This window comes from Geotrypetes seraphini, chromosome 12, assembly GCF_902459505.1.
Source record: "Geotrypetes seraphini chromosome 12, aGeoSer1.1, whole genome shotgun sequence".
In the NCBI taxonomy this organism is placed as follows: Eukaryota; Metazoa; Chordata; class Amphibia; order Gymnophiona; family Dermophiidae; genus Geotrypetes; species Geotrypetes seraphini.
The window spans coordinates 102,672,488-102,687,184 of record NC_047095.1 but is presented as its reverse complement, the minus strand read 5'-3'; the positions used below and the strand labels follow the sequence as shown (position 1 = coordinate 102,687,184).

The 14,697-nt window shown below is 41.8% G+C and overlaps 1 protein-coding gene across 1 annotated transcript in view; it reads right to left on the bottom strand.

Annotated features, from left to right (window-relative positions):
* Positions 1–879: 879 nt before the first annotated feature.
* Positions 880–14,697, bottom strand: part of LOC117346197 (vomeronasal type-2 receptor 26-like) — a gene marked incomplete at its 3' end in the record, with an annotated part of 36,036 nt that continues 22,218 nt past the window's right edge. Inside the window, exons 3-5 of the mRNA XM_033915599.1 lie at positions 11,593–11,719; positions 5,065–5,949; positions 880–908 (exon numbers count right to left, since the gene is read on the bottom strand). Of these exons, the coding sequence (XP_033771490.1) occupies positions 880–908; positions 5,065–5,949; positions 11,593–11,719 (1,041 nt within the window). The remainder of the gene's footprint in view (positions 909–5,064; positions 5,950–11,592; positions 11,720–14,697) is intronic.

Here is a 14,697-nt window from a genome sequence, read left to right as displayed (position 1 = left end):
AATGGGTCGAAATATTTTTTGATGACCTTTAATTTCCATAATGTCAGGAAACACTTTTTTACCACTAAATTTGTGTGTTCAACCATAGTCAAATGTGTGTCTAATGTGACTCCCAATATTTTTATTGTGTTGGTTATCGGGTAGTCGAGGTCTTTTATATGTAGCATTGTTTTGGTAATTTTGTCTGTTGGGCTTGTAAGGAAGATTTTTGTTTTTTCTGTGTTTAGTTTCAGTTTGAAGTTGATTGTCCAATGTTCTATTTCGGTCATAATATGAGAAATGTATTCTAAGGTTTTGTTTGTTATGTTGTTCACAGGGATTAAAATGGAAATGTCATCTGCATATATGTAGTAGTTTGTTTAGCTTTTGAAGTAAGTGTCCTAGGGATGATAAGTAGATGTTGAATAGTGTAGGTCAGGGGTGCCCACACTTTTTGGGCTTGCGAGCTACTTTTTAAATGACCAAGTCAAAATGATCTACCAACAATAAAATAAAAAAACCCACAAAGCACACTGTATGCATAGAAAATGTTAATCATCATTCCTATTCCAGGGTTTTTCAAAGAGGTCAAAGCAGATGACTCTAAGCACTATCACCTCAGTAACAACCATACAAAAATAGACAAATATACCCCCTCCCTTTTTACTAAACCACGATAGCAGTTTTTAGCGCAGGGAGCTGCGCTGAATGCCCAGCGCTGCTCTCGACACTCATAGGCTCCCTGCGCTAAAAACCTCTATTGCGGTTTAGTAAAAGGGGACCTTAGTGTAAAATATAGACAGCAGATATAAATTCAGACACATTTTGATCACTAAATTTAAAATAAAATCATTTTCCCTACCTTGTCTGGTGATTTCATGAGTCTCTGGTTGCACTTTCTTCTTCTGACTGTGCATACAATCTTTCTTCCCTTCTTTTAGCCTGTATGCTTCTTCTCCTCCAGACCTCATTCCTTCCCCCCAACTTTTCCTTCCTCTTCCCTGCCCTTTCTTTCTCTCTGCCTCCCTTTCTTTTTTTTCTGTTTCTCTTCTTTCCTTCTTTCTCCCTGCCCTCCCCCAAGCCACTGCCACTGCCACTGCCATTACCATCGGGGACCAGGACCCAAACGCCACCAATAACAGGCCCCAAGCTCTCCCTGCTTTGGCCAACCAGCATTCCTCTCTCCGACATCAATTCTGCCGTCGGGAAGAGGAAGGCTGATCAGCCCAAGATCGTGATCAACCTATTGGGGGAAATGCTGCCAGGTCCTGCCTTCGCGGAAACAGAAAGTAGGCAGGACCCGGTAGCAAGAAGAGCAAATGCTTCACTAACCTGTCTCCCGCCTTAGCCCATAGCGAACGCTTGCTTCAGGGCTCTCAACATGTGCGTGCCGGCTTCCCTTCTTCCCCCCCCCCCCGGACATAACTTCCGGTTTCAGAGGGAAGAGAAGAGAAGCCGGCACACACATGTTAGAGCCCGGAGCATAAGTTCGCTACGGGCTGAAATCTCAAAGCCGGGTTTTTTTTTTTTGTTTTTTCAATGTTCAGCAGCGGCAGATGACAGCTGGGCGGACCGCCCAGCTAAAAGGCCCTAGGAAGAACACTGGAGAGGAAGGCTGATCGGCCGGTAGATCAGGACGGCAACACGAGTGCGATCGACTCGAGTTGCCTTCCTGAGCTACTGGTTGATCGCGATCGACGCGTTGGGCACCCCTGGTGTAGGTGATAGTGGTGAGCCCATTCTGGGTCGGTGGCCTTTTCCATCAGGTCAGTTTGGTACTGGGAGCTTATCCTCTTTTTAATTTTCTTCCCCACCATGACTCTCATCCCTTCATAATCCCCTGTGTCCAGGTTGAAGTGGATCATATTGTGATCATTGCTTCCCAGCATCCCTTCTACTTCTACACCTTGCATGGGTCCTCGTAGTTCATTTAGAATTAAGTCCAGAATTGCATTTCTTCTCATATTTTCCTTGACAAGTGTTATGCCCATGGCTGGCCATGCATGGCAAGTGGTCACTTTGGCTATTAGGTGTAAATCTTCATGTCTGCTTGCTTTTTAGCTGCAATCCTTGCTTTATCTGCATTATTTGGTACAATTAGCAGCCTTACAGCTTACTTTCGTGAGAGCAAGTTGTTTATCAACTTGTATCATATCTCTTATACTGTTTCATGTCTTACCAGGAAGAGCCGAGGAAGGTTTCTCATGGTACTGTAATTAGGAAGGGCCTGAGCTCATTCCATCTGTGAGAGTTAGGAGATAAGGGAGACACTTGTTGTTACTGCAGAAACAGCAGTGTCTGTGTGTGTGAGAAATTCAGCACTTTCTGTGCTATATAAGACTGAGAGTCACATCTTAGCATTTGAATTCAGCCATGGCCCTGGGAACTATGTACTGTGCCGACCTATTGATCGCTAGAATTCCCGATCAGGATTAGGCGGAGTGTGGCAGACATAGTGAAGTATTCTATTTGGTGTATATAGATATTCTCTGTCTATTTCTTGTATATTATCTGATGTCTATCTGCATTATTTGGTATTATGCAATAAAGAACTATATTACTCTGAAGCTTTAGTGGAGGTGACTTCTACATACCCTTGCTAGATAAATACGTGGCAGAACAACAAGTTGTTCCAGGAAGGAATCACCTACAGCATCCAGTAACTTGATCTCCCTACTGCAGCCGGAGGTGCCTAGGTTCCAGAATATCCCTGGATAATTGAAGTCACCCATGATATCTGTGTTGCCACCCTTGCAGTTGCGTTTAATCTCGTCCGTCATTTCTCCATCAGTTTCTTCGGACTGCACTGGAGGTCAGTAGTAGATGCCAATCTTCGTTTCCGTTCCATTTGTTCTCAGAATTTTGGCCCATAGAGTCTCTACCATATTTTTCATTTCTGACGTGTTCTCTCCATTAGACTCAATTCCCTCTTTTATGTATAGGTATGTGATTGTCCAAGTAAGATAACCGAGATTCATCTGGCTAAGGTTATTGCATTACTGCATAGAGTAGAGGGAGTTTGCATCACAGTTCCTGTTGCTGAGAAGACACCAGAATCTGAATGTTCTTTTTGTACGGAGAGTATCAGGGTAAAGTAGCCTAATTCCTTTTTTAAAGAAGGGACCTCTGAGGCAGGCTTTTGGCCAAAACATTGGCAGTGTTGGATCTCCACAAATAAATAATATTCTAGTTCCAGTTCTGTAGGCCTGTGTACTGTCTGTGTGATTTACTTGTGTTTTTGTTCTTAATGACCCCTTCTTTATATACAATGGAACCAGCCATTTTAGAGAAGAACATGTTTAAGACGAGAAGCAGTATCATTTGGGACTTTTGATCATGTAAGTAGCCATACTTATACATGTAAATGTCAGTTTTTACATTTTACATGTCCATGTGCCAGAACTTACAATACATTACTTATATTTCATCATTAAACTTCTCAGCTCTATGCAGATTACACATTGGTACTAGAAAAGGTTCAAAGAAGGGTGACCCAGATGATAAAGGAGATGAAACTCCTCTCATATGAAGAAAGACTAAAAGAGATTAGGGCTCTTCAGCTTTGGAAAATAGGTGGCAGAGATATGATTAAAGTCTACAAAATCCTGAGTGGTATAAAATGGGTACAATCTAATCTAATCTAAACCTTAAGTTTATATACCGCATCATCTCCATGAGAATGGAGCTCGACACGTGGATTGAATTTTCACTTTTTTTTTACTGCATCAAGATTTACAAAATCTAGGGGGACACTCAAAAAAGTTACAAAGTAATACTTTTAACACCAATAGGAGGAAATATTTGTTTCACTCAGATAATAGTTAAACTCTGGAATGCATTGCCAGAGGATGTAGTAAGAGCAGTTCATGAAACTAGTTTTAAAAAAGGTTTAGACAAGGTAGTGGAGGAAAAGTCCATACTCCTGCTATTGAGACAGACATGGTGGAAGTTATTGCTTGCTCTGGATCGGTAGCATGGAATTCTGCTACTATTTGGGTTTTTGCCAGGTACTTGTGTCTTGAATTGATCTCCATGAACATGGGATACCGGGCTAGATGGACCATTGATCTGACCCAGTAAGGCTATTCTTATGTTCTTAATGTCTAATATAAGGTATTAAATGCCATTTAACATGTAAGCTCATTGGATGGCTTTAAAATTAGATTGATCCTTGCAAAGAAGAAAAGCACTAAAAATAATTGGTGAAGACTAAGAGATGAACAAAGAAGTTGAAAGTCTACTGTTGTAAGAATTTCTTATAGTAGTCAAATATCTTGCAAATCCAATTGAATACAATATGACTCAGCATTTAGGCATGTTTCTGGCATGTCAATTTGTAGGTTTTAAAAATCAACACATGTTTTTTGCCACCATGATGGCCCTATGCAATTAAACTAAAAAATATAAGATAGAGAGTGCCTCAATATTACCATTTTCAGAATAATTTCCCAGTCTATCCTTGTTCAGCCCTCTTGAGATCACTGAATGTACAGCTAGCACATCATCCCCACAACTATTAGATTGCTAGATAATCTATGGTACTTCAGAAAGTCAGTGAAAACTTTCCTCTTCACAAATCCATCTCCTTAATGTCCATGTTTCGGACAACAAACCTTCCTCAGGGGTCCGTGGTAGATAAGGTTTTGCAACAAACAGCATTAAAGGAAAAAACGAGTGTAGTGCTGGATTGCAATGCTTTTTACAATCCTGCACTACACTCGTTCGGGCACTTGTTTTTTCCTTAAATGCTGTTTGTTGCAAAACCTTATCTACCACGGACCCCTGAGGAAGGTTTGTTGTCTGAAACACGGACCGTGTCGGGTCCCTCGGTTGGTAATAAGGTTGTATATACCATTAGAGTTTGAAATAAACAGTGCCTGCATCTTGTACATAGTCTGCAGTTGTATTTGGTTTTTGCTTTTCGCTTGGTTTTGCTGCAGTTCCTGTTGGATTTTTCTCTTGTTTGTGCTAAATCTATACTATGCCATGTAATATCTTCTATGAATGCCGTAAATTCTTCTAAGCTATGATAATGTTATTCTTGCTTTCTTTCCCACTCAAAGAAGTTTAAGTCAATTTATTTTATTATGTATTTCCTGTTGTTTCTGTTAGGCCTCAACAGAATAATGTGACATTTGGGGATAAAGATGCATCCCAGAATTCCAGAACTAGAGGCCAGAATAGCAAATATTTCTACTGCTACCATATACTTTCCCCTGGTGCTCAGGTATGTTGGGATGAAAGAAACCCAGACACTGCAGAACATCAGCATGCTGAAGGTGATATGTTTGGCCTCATTGAAACTACCAGGTAGATTTCTTGCTAGAAAAGCTACAATAAAACTTATACCAGCCAAAAATCCCAGGTAGCCCAGAACACAGTAAAATGCAATTGCTGACCCTTCATTGCATTCAATTAATATTATTCCAATTTCTGAATGAATGTTTTGATGTGGGAATGGAGTAGTGGTACCCAACCAGACAAGGCACAGGAGAACTTGAAGAAGGGAACAGGAAAAGACTATAGAGTATGAGACCCTGGAACCCATCCATTTCCGGAGCTTGCTTCCAGGCTTGGTGGCCTGGAATGCCATGACTACAGTGATTGTTTTTGCCAGGACAGCGGATAGAGAGATGGAGAAGATTATTCCAAAGACAATCTGTCGGAGAACACAAGTCACTTCATCAGGATGGCCTATGAATATCAATGAGCTGAGGAAGCAGAACATGAGAGAGACTAAGAGAATGTAGGTTAGGTTCCGGTTGTTGGATCTCACAATGGGAGTGTCTTGGTACTTTATGAAGATTCCTAGAATGATAGCAGTGATGAGAAAGAAGAAAATGCTGATAAGTGTCAAAATGATTCCCAAAGGTTCTTCATGGGATAAGAAGCTTATCATTTTTGGGACACAGACATCTCTTTTTTCATTGGGCCATTGGTCCTCTGGGCATTTCATACAGTTGTCCATATCTAAGAAAAAAGAATATTTTATTATCATTAAAAAATTGATATCAGTGTATGAGAATAACTAAATATTGCTTTTTTAAAATTTAAAGATATTGTTTTCTCTGACATGTAGGTTATGCTAGAATAGGGATGAGCTTCATTTAAAAAAAAAAAATAAATCTGTTCTTGAATTGAAAATTAATACTACATACAATTAATATCATAGACGGCACTTACAATTGATCAAAGAATACTACAAAATTTCCCCCTCCCTCCCTCCCTAATTTGAGAACAAAAGCAAAGTGCTTTAAATTATGCATACAATTAATATCATAAAACAGTACTTGGATTCGATCAATGAATACAACAAAATATATTATCACTTCCCTCCCTCCCACCCTCCCTGAGTGTGCAAATCAAATAGGAAATGCAGGCATAATGTAACTAATACAGGCATAATCTAATCAGAGTTAACAAAATTCATCAATGGATCCCATGTTAATTTAAATAGTTTATTATGACAATATTTCTGAATTTATTTTTTCATATTTATAACATAAAGGGGGAAGATTTAATGAAGACACCAGGAAATACTTCTTCACTGATAGGGTAATTGATGGAATGGTCTACTACTTCAGGTGGTCAAGGCCAGTTGCGTGCTTGAATTCAATAGACAATGGGACAAACAAGTGGGGTTGCTACAGTGTTATGTCTATAAGATGGATTCTCTTGAGTGGGCAGACTTGCTAAGGGAGGTCAGACTTACTGAGGGAGGGTTCTTGAATGGGCATACTTGTTGAGCCGCCGGCCCTTTTCTGCCGTCATACTTTATGTTTCTATGAGGGAGCCCAAGCCCTCCTGCCCCGCAGAAACCCCACCCCTGACTCGATCAGGGCAGGAGGGATCCCAGGCCTTACTGCTCTCGGCTCACCCCCCGAACCCCTGATTGGCCCCCCACCCGCCGACCTAGTGACCCACATCACTGACCCTTCGACACCACCTCAACCCTTGACAACCCCGTACCTGAAAAAAAGTTGGCTGGACAGACGGGTCCCAAGCCCGTCCATCTGGCAGGCCCGCTATCCGTTGAACGGTGGGCCTTAGGGCCTGATTGGCCCAGGTGCCTCAAACGCCTTCCAAAGGTGGTGCCTGAGGCACCTGGGCCAACTGGGTAACCTTAGGCCCCTCCTGGATGCTAGACCTGTAAGTGGGGGTAGTGGTATGGTACAGAGTGGAAGAGAAAGTGACCAAGACCATTAAGGGGATGGGAAGGGAAGAAGATATTCTTAGCCAGTGAAGAGAAGAAGAGAGAGATACCAAACCAAGAGAGCCAAAGAGGGGATTCAGGGTGCAAGTGAGAGAGGGGCAAGATTTAGAGGGAGATAGAACTGCAGTTGGAGTGAGAGAAGGAACTCAGGATGTTGGAATCTGAGAAAGGAAAAGGCAGGAAGGATTTTCAGGACAGCAAAATCTAAACAAAAACACTACCAATAAACTTTGCAGAATTTTGAAATATTGTATGCAGAATTTTCATACATTTTAAACAGAATTCTGCCAGGACTATCTATGGAAGTGGGCTCAAGTAGGGATAGGAAATAGAACTTGATATACCACCTTTCTGTAGTTAAAATCAAAGTGGTATACATATTATATACACATACAGTATGTATTATGGTCCTGGGACAATGAGGAGTTAAGTGACTTGCCTAGAGTCACAAGGGGCTGTAGTAGGAATTCAACCCAGTTCCATAGGTTCTCATGCTGCTGCACTATATACTAGGATTCTCCTCCCCTTTGTACTTCTGAATTTGACCAATAAAGGATGGACATTCCTATTAACTGACCTTTTAGAAGATAAAAGCCCCATTCTATAAACAGCAACTGTAACATAAGCATTAAGATACACTTAGGACTTAGGAGCCTGTAGGTTGTCACAAGCCCGAGTCCAATGCCGGCCTTGTGCCAGGGAAGAATGATAAAAAACACCCCCTGAAACTAGTCCGGGCTAACCATGTTATCCCTGTTAGGCAAGAACAAGAACAGGAAGCACAGGCTGTGTTTAAACCTAAGGCAGAACACAGCCTGATGAAAACTGGTAGGGCCCCTTTAAATCCTCCATTTTGTGGAAAGCTGGCTAAGCAGGGGAAAAGGCAACCACAGCTGAAGGAAGTTCAGCCCCGGAGTAGGGCTGGGTGTGGTACAGCAGCTTGGCAGCATTTAGAGAGCTGGCTGACCAAGAGGAGAGGAGACAGAGGAGAAGCTCTCAGGTGGAAGGAGCCTCCAGGTCCCCCTGAGACAAGGGACATTGAAATGCTGGACACAGAACCAGAAGATACAACCCTGGTAAATCCTGAAGGTGAAGCTATGGATTGCAACACTTTACCAGAGGTGGGAGTATGTGAGGAAATGGAAACCAATTAGTTTGGAATTGCTTTTTGTGTTAGGTTTTTTTTTTTGAATGTTTCCATTTCTATTGAGCATAAGGATTTTCCTGAAGTCTGCTACCTAATGAAATGTATGCTAGCCAAGGGTTTTCTTGTATGAGAAGTTTTTTTGCCTTGCTTACCAAGAGGGCTGCTGTTGGAAAAGAACTTCAGCAAGTTCCTTTCAGAAGGTGTGAATATCCTGGAGCTTGGTACAGGATTTACACAGTACCATGTTGAATAGTTTGCAGGATACTTTTCTATTGATAACAAGGAGCCCTTTGACAAATCTGTCAGGCTTTTGCTACTGTATTTAATGGGCATCGCTGCCCAGTGCAGTGTACTATACCTAGTTTGCCAATTTATTGAATAAGACTCTGGGAGAGTCAAGGACTATCAAGAGACTCTGATTACACCTGGGACATTGATAAAGAACTTTGGAACAGATATCCAGACCAGGCTGGTTACTATCATATTATGTTGTTCTTCATAATTTTGCCAAAGACCTTTGGAATACATTTTCTTATGATGCATTTTTTCTGGACTTGTCAGTTGAACAATAAATTTGATTTTTTGTTATTTCATAACTTACCTGTGTGAGGCCATTCTGTTTATACACATAGGATAAGTTTATGCACAACAGGGACTTCCTCCATCTTGAGGAAGCACGCTGGGGAGAATATTGTAAGTGTGGGCCGGTTACTGCGAGCCTTGAGGACCGGCCACACTACAAGGTGTACTAACCTTAGGTGACCCCAGTGGTGTACCTCGGGGGGGCGGGAGGGTGGTCCGCCCCGGGTGCACGCTCCAAGAGGGTGCACAGCCGGCTGGGTCCAGAACCTTCCGCTCTGCTTTAAACGGCACCTCAGTGCGGCTGCCGTACTTATTCCAGAGCAGAGTCGGCAGCTGCGCTGAAGTGCAGGAAGGTCCCGCGATGACTGCGTCTGCCGCCTCTGCTCTGGAAGAAGTAAGTGACGTTGGAGGGGGGTGGACCGGCAGCCGCAGTCATCGTGGGACCTTGCCACAACTCCCTGCGTCATCACTTAACTTTTCCAGAGCAGAAGCAGTCATGTTAGTCCTTTTTATACCAAGTTGCATTGGCTGCCTTTTGGGGCCAGAGTGCTTTTTAAGTTTGGATGCATTTGTTATAAGGTGTTTTTTGGATTATCTCCTTCATATTTGTCCCACTATCTGAAAATTTCTTACTCAACAAATGGAACTAGAAATTCTGGAAAGTTCATCTTCCCTTCTCCAAAACCCTGTCGTTTTAAGACCTTTTTAGACAGGACTTCGGAGTATCAAGCTGGGAAGATAAACTCCTGGCTAAGTCCGATGATTGTTCAATCTAATTCTTACTTCACATTTAGGAAATCATTAATTAGGAAATTATTTGACAAATAAGAATATTAATTTTGATATATTTAAATGAGGTCTTATGTTTCTATTTATATTGTCATAGTATTTTTAATTTTTTTATAATTTTTAATATTGTACTTGAATGTTTTTAAACAATTGTATTATTTTTATTATATAATTCTAGATTGTACGTAGATAGTGTGTTCTATGAAACTGTACCATGTGCTGAAATGTCTCAGTATTTTCCTGTTGTGAACCGCCTAGAACTACTGGTTCGGTGGTATACAAGAAAATAAATTATTATTATTATTATTATTATCGTGGGACCTTGCTGATTTGGTGGAAAGAAAAAGGAGCATAGCAGGGTGGTGGAAGGAGAGAAAGGGGTTAGGGGGGTATGGAAGCATGGTGAAGGGTGAGAAAGGGGGTCAGAGTGATATGGAAGGGTGAAAAAGGGGGTCAAGGTGGTGAAGGGAGAGAAAGGGGGTCAGGGTGGTATGGAAGGGTGGGGAGGGGGAGAAAGGGGATCAGAGTGGTATGGAAGGGTGGTGGAGGGAGAGAAAGGGACAGATGCTGATGGAATTGGTGTGCAGGGAAAGGGAAAAGAGACATAAGGGGGAGGGATACTGCATGGAATTGGGTTGGAGGGAAAGAAAGGGGGCAGATGCTGATGGAAGTGGGGTAAAGGGAGAGGAGAGAGTGAAATGCCAGATCATGGGGGTGTGGGAGAGGGAAGATGAGAAGAGAGAAAAGCCAGATTATTGGAGGAGGGAAGGGAAGAAGATGGATGCCAGACCAATGGGGGTGAAGGGAGAAATGGAAGGGGGAGGCATAAAGTTTCTGGAAGGGGAATAGGAGGGAGATGCCATATAGAAGGGGCAGAGAGAGGGTAAACAGTGGATGAAAGGAAGGGAGTGACAAGAAGATGAGGAAAGCAGAAACGACAAGGTAGAAAAATTTTTTATTTATTTATTTTTTTGCTTTAGGGGAGATGCAGCGCTGTTTCTGTGGTGTTGCATTGTATGCAGAGTCCAGCTTCTTGGTGCTTCAGTTTAACCTTTGTCTATGTATTTCTATTTTATCTCCCCTTTTACAAAACTGTAGTGCGTTTTTTAGCATTGGCCGTGGTTGTAATAGTTCTGATACTCAGAATTCTATAAGCATTTGAGCTGTTACCACTGAGGCTAAAACCACACTACAGTTTTGTAAAAGGGGGAGGGGTTAGTTTGTGATGACATATTCCATACTAGGCGAAAGTGTTTTCTGTGTTCTGTGTGTTCGAAAAGACATGATTTTCTGTTAGGATTGACTGTGTAGGATTGATCTGTACTAGCCTGGCTTGTTTAGTTTTACAATGGATGCATTCATTGATGTACTGCTCACTGAAGTATGTAAGATGCTGCCTTTTCCTAGGTACATTCTTGTGTAATGTGGATTGTTACTAAAAATCATGTTTTTCATACAGATGGGGGGGGGTGTCAAAAAATCATGGGCCCCTGGTGTCATATATGCTAGGTATGCCACTGGGTTACCCTATTCTAGGTTTTTTTTGGTCTAATATCAGTTCCAAATTTAGGCACCTAAGTCCAAAACAGAAGCCTGCATTACAAACACACCCACAATCCACTCCCTGGTAGGTGCCTTGGAATAGGTGCTTGAAAATGGTACTAATTGCTTATTATTGGCACCAATTAGCTTTTTAAATAATTAAGTCGGGTGCCTAGATCAGCTAGTTGGCTTTTATAGAACCAAATGTTATAGGGCTCAAATGTTGGACTGACTGGTCTTTTTTCAGTATATGTTTTATTGGTTTCTTCTAAATCTCAAAGAGCAGACATGATTCTGAATAACCTGCCAGTATGAACCTCATGTGCTACACATCACTCACCAGTTTCATTGGAGATTTCTCCACTTGGACAGGGAATACAGTCAAAGCAGCAGACAGGCTTTCCTTCTTTAGTTAATTTCCTGTAGCCAGGAGCACAGCTCTGACTGCATCTGGATTCTGGAGGTATCTGAGGGTTGAGAAAAACAAACAAACCACAGAGTACTGTAGTTTTTAAAATGTAATATTACTTTTCTGTCAATTTATGGAGCTAGTCAGATCTTTTCTTCAGATATCACAAATTGCCCTTTAGAGATCTATTTCCAGAAGGATCAATCTAGTGTAGCAATATTTTACTGGCTGATAGTTTATTCCTAGAACACATACATTGTAGGAAGTTATATTTAACTAGTTAAAAAGAAGCCATTTCTCTGGGGAGTTGTTTAGGACAGAAACATAAAAAACAAGAAACTGAAGACAGTTAAAGATTATTTGGCTTATTCAGTCTACGTATTGGAAAAACCCTGCTCTAAAACCCTCAATCCCTAAAGCTAAGCCAGTTCAGCAGCCACAGAATAGGGTTTTAGGTAGAGTAAAACAAGAGAGCCATCCACCAGGTAACCCAGTGGGGAGGGCTTACAAACCACAGTCTAATTGCCATTTTTCCTTTCCCGAGCAGAGAAGTTTTCCTGCAATACCAAGCTGTGAAACAGAGAATCAACCCAGAAGGGGCGGGGCTACACTGGGGAACTGCAAGCACATATGAATGTGGGAAGGGAAATAAATTAACCCTAGCTGTGGCTGGAAGAGTGACTTGAGTCCAGCCCACAGCTCCAGGCTGGACATTCCCTCCACTTAGACAGAGAGGCAGCTTTTTGCCACCCAGAGAAGGACAAACAGAAATTCCTCAAGCAGCTAAGTAGTGGGACCTTGCAGAGGGTTTTGCAAGGGAAAGGCAAAGTAATGCTACAGAGGGGGGAAGGGAAACTTGGCCAGTCTGCACTTCTAACTACCCCGAAGGGGGAGGGGAATGGGACAATGTAAATGCAGAAAGCATGGAAATAGCTGAGTATGATTGTGATACCAGTAGTATGGGCTAGGAGAGCCATGCTAATATCCCAGAAGAATATAATTTGCCAGAAGAAGGCATGGGGTTGTAATGAAACTGCTCCCCAGCATTGTTCTTTGCAACGTTTCTCTAACCAGACTATTAAATGAGCTAGGAACCTGTTGGTGCTGGAAGAGTGCTGATAAAAAACAGGGACTAAGCACAACTGCTAGGGGAATTAGCCAATCCCTTGAACAAACTTTTAAACTGCCGTGCAGAAGCAAGGGATGCTTGGAAACTTGGGGTGGGGCATAGCACAATTTTATGCACAGGGGTTGCTAGTTTCCAACCCCACTGCTTGGGCAGAAAGGGAGAAATCCCAAGAGAGAAAAGCAATGAAAGCTGAGAAGCCAAAAGTCAATGAAAACCATCTTGGTGTATTGTTTGGACTGGCTATGATATACCAGGCATTGCCTTAGGAGAGGGGAGTAAGCTGGCGAGCGCTACCTAAGAGGGAACCTAGCTACCTGCGGGTAGGGGTCCCAACAGAGACTATCATATTATTTGGACATTAGAATTGGAGGCAAATGAAGCCTGGTGGTGATGAACTTTGAAATGAAACACAATAATGAGAATGCATGCTTTACCCAGGTGGCAGTGAAGACTGAACTGCAGAGAAATTGTCACTGGATTTAAGTCTGATATTTATGGGGGGGTTTTCTTGTGGACAAATAAAGTGTAAACCTTATTTTGAACTGAATCCAGAAAGATTATGTGTTTTTCTTTTCACCAACCAAATCAAAGATGCCCAAAATCTTGCCTGTGGTTCGAGCCGGGTCTTTCGCTTGCCAAGAGCCTGGCCCAGCCACAGTATTCATCCATGCCATGTACTATCCATTCCTCTTCCTAAGAGATCCAATACTGTATACTTGTCTCAAGCTTTCTTGAATTCAGACACAGTATTTGGGCCCTATATGAAAACAGTTGATGATGATCCTGGATATCCAATGATGAGATCACAAGAAATGAATATCCAGGTCAATGTTCAGCAGCTTACACTTAATTGGCAAAGCCAATTTTCATCAGTTGGCTGGCTAAAGCTAATGACTAATGATAGACCTGCCTTTTAGGTGGGTCTTTCTGGCCTTGTGCCTTAGCCAATCTGTTGATGAACATGAGCAGTGACTGGCTATGTTGCGTGACATACGCAGTCTCTGGGCTAGGCACTGATCTGGATATTCATTAGAAGATAGCCAGTTTGTGAGCAAGAAGGGATGGCTGCCAGTCAAATTTGTTCCATATTTGTCTGATGCCCTGAAGCAGCAGATGCTAAACGTGGGTGTGCCTTTGCCGGCAGTGGACAGTTAACTACATTGGACATTCAGCATTTCTCATAGTACAACAAGCTAAGTACTTGAGACAAAATATTTAAATTATTTAAATCAGTGGTTCCCAACCCTGTCCTGGAGGACCACCAGGCCAGTTGATTTTTTGGGATAGCCCTAATGAATATGCATGGAGCAGATTTGCATGCCTGTCACCTCCATTATATGCAAATCTCTCTCATGCATATTCATCAGGGCTATCCCAACAACCCGAATGGCCTGGTGGTCCTCCAGGACAAGGTTGGAAACCACTGATTTAAATGATATATTTGATAAGAAAAGTGAAAATATTTAAATTATTTAAATGATATATTTGATAAGAAAAGTGAAAAGTAAATAAGAAAATTTTGATATAATAGATAAGAGGTTGGGGTATTTTAACTGATGAAGATCTTCCCTTTTAAGTTTGCTGGCAAAGTCTAACAACTGGCAACAGCCAGGGATTTGAAGTTTTTCCTCCTATTGGCCTAGGCAGTTGAAGATTGCTTGCTTGGGTTCAAGAAGAAAATCATGATTTTTCACATGCATTGAAACTACATATTTAATATTAAAAGTAAAAGCGAACTTTGCAGGATTCTCCCCAGCACTATGCAAAAGGTTCTTTGTTAATCTCAAGTACTGGTCTTGTAGAAGTCATTTGGTAGCATTCTAAGTAAATGGTTTTTTGTTAGACTGAATGGACAGGGACCATGCAGACAGTCCCCAGGGTCAGATTTCATTAATATAATTTCTTAT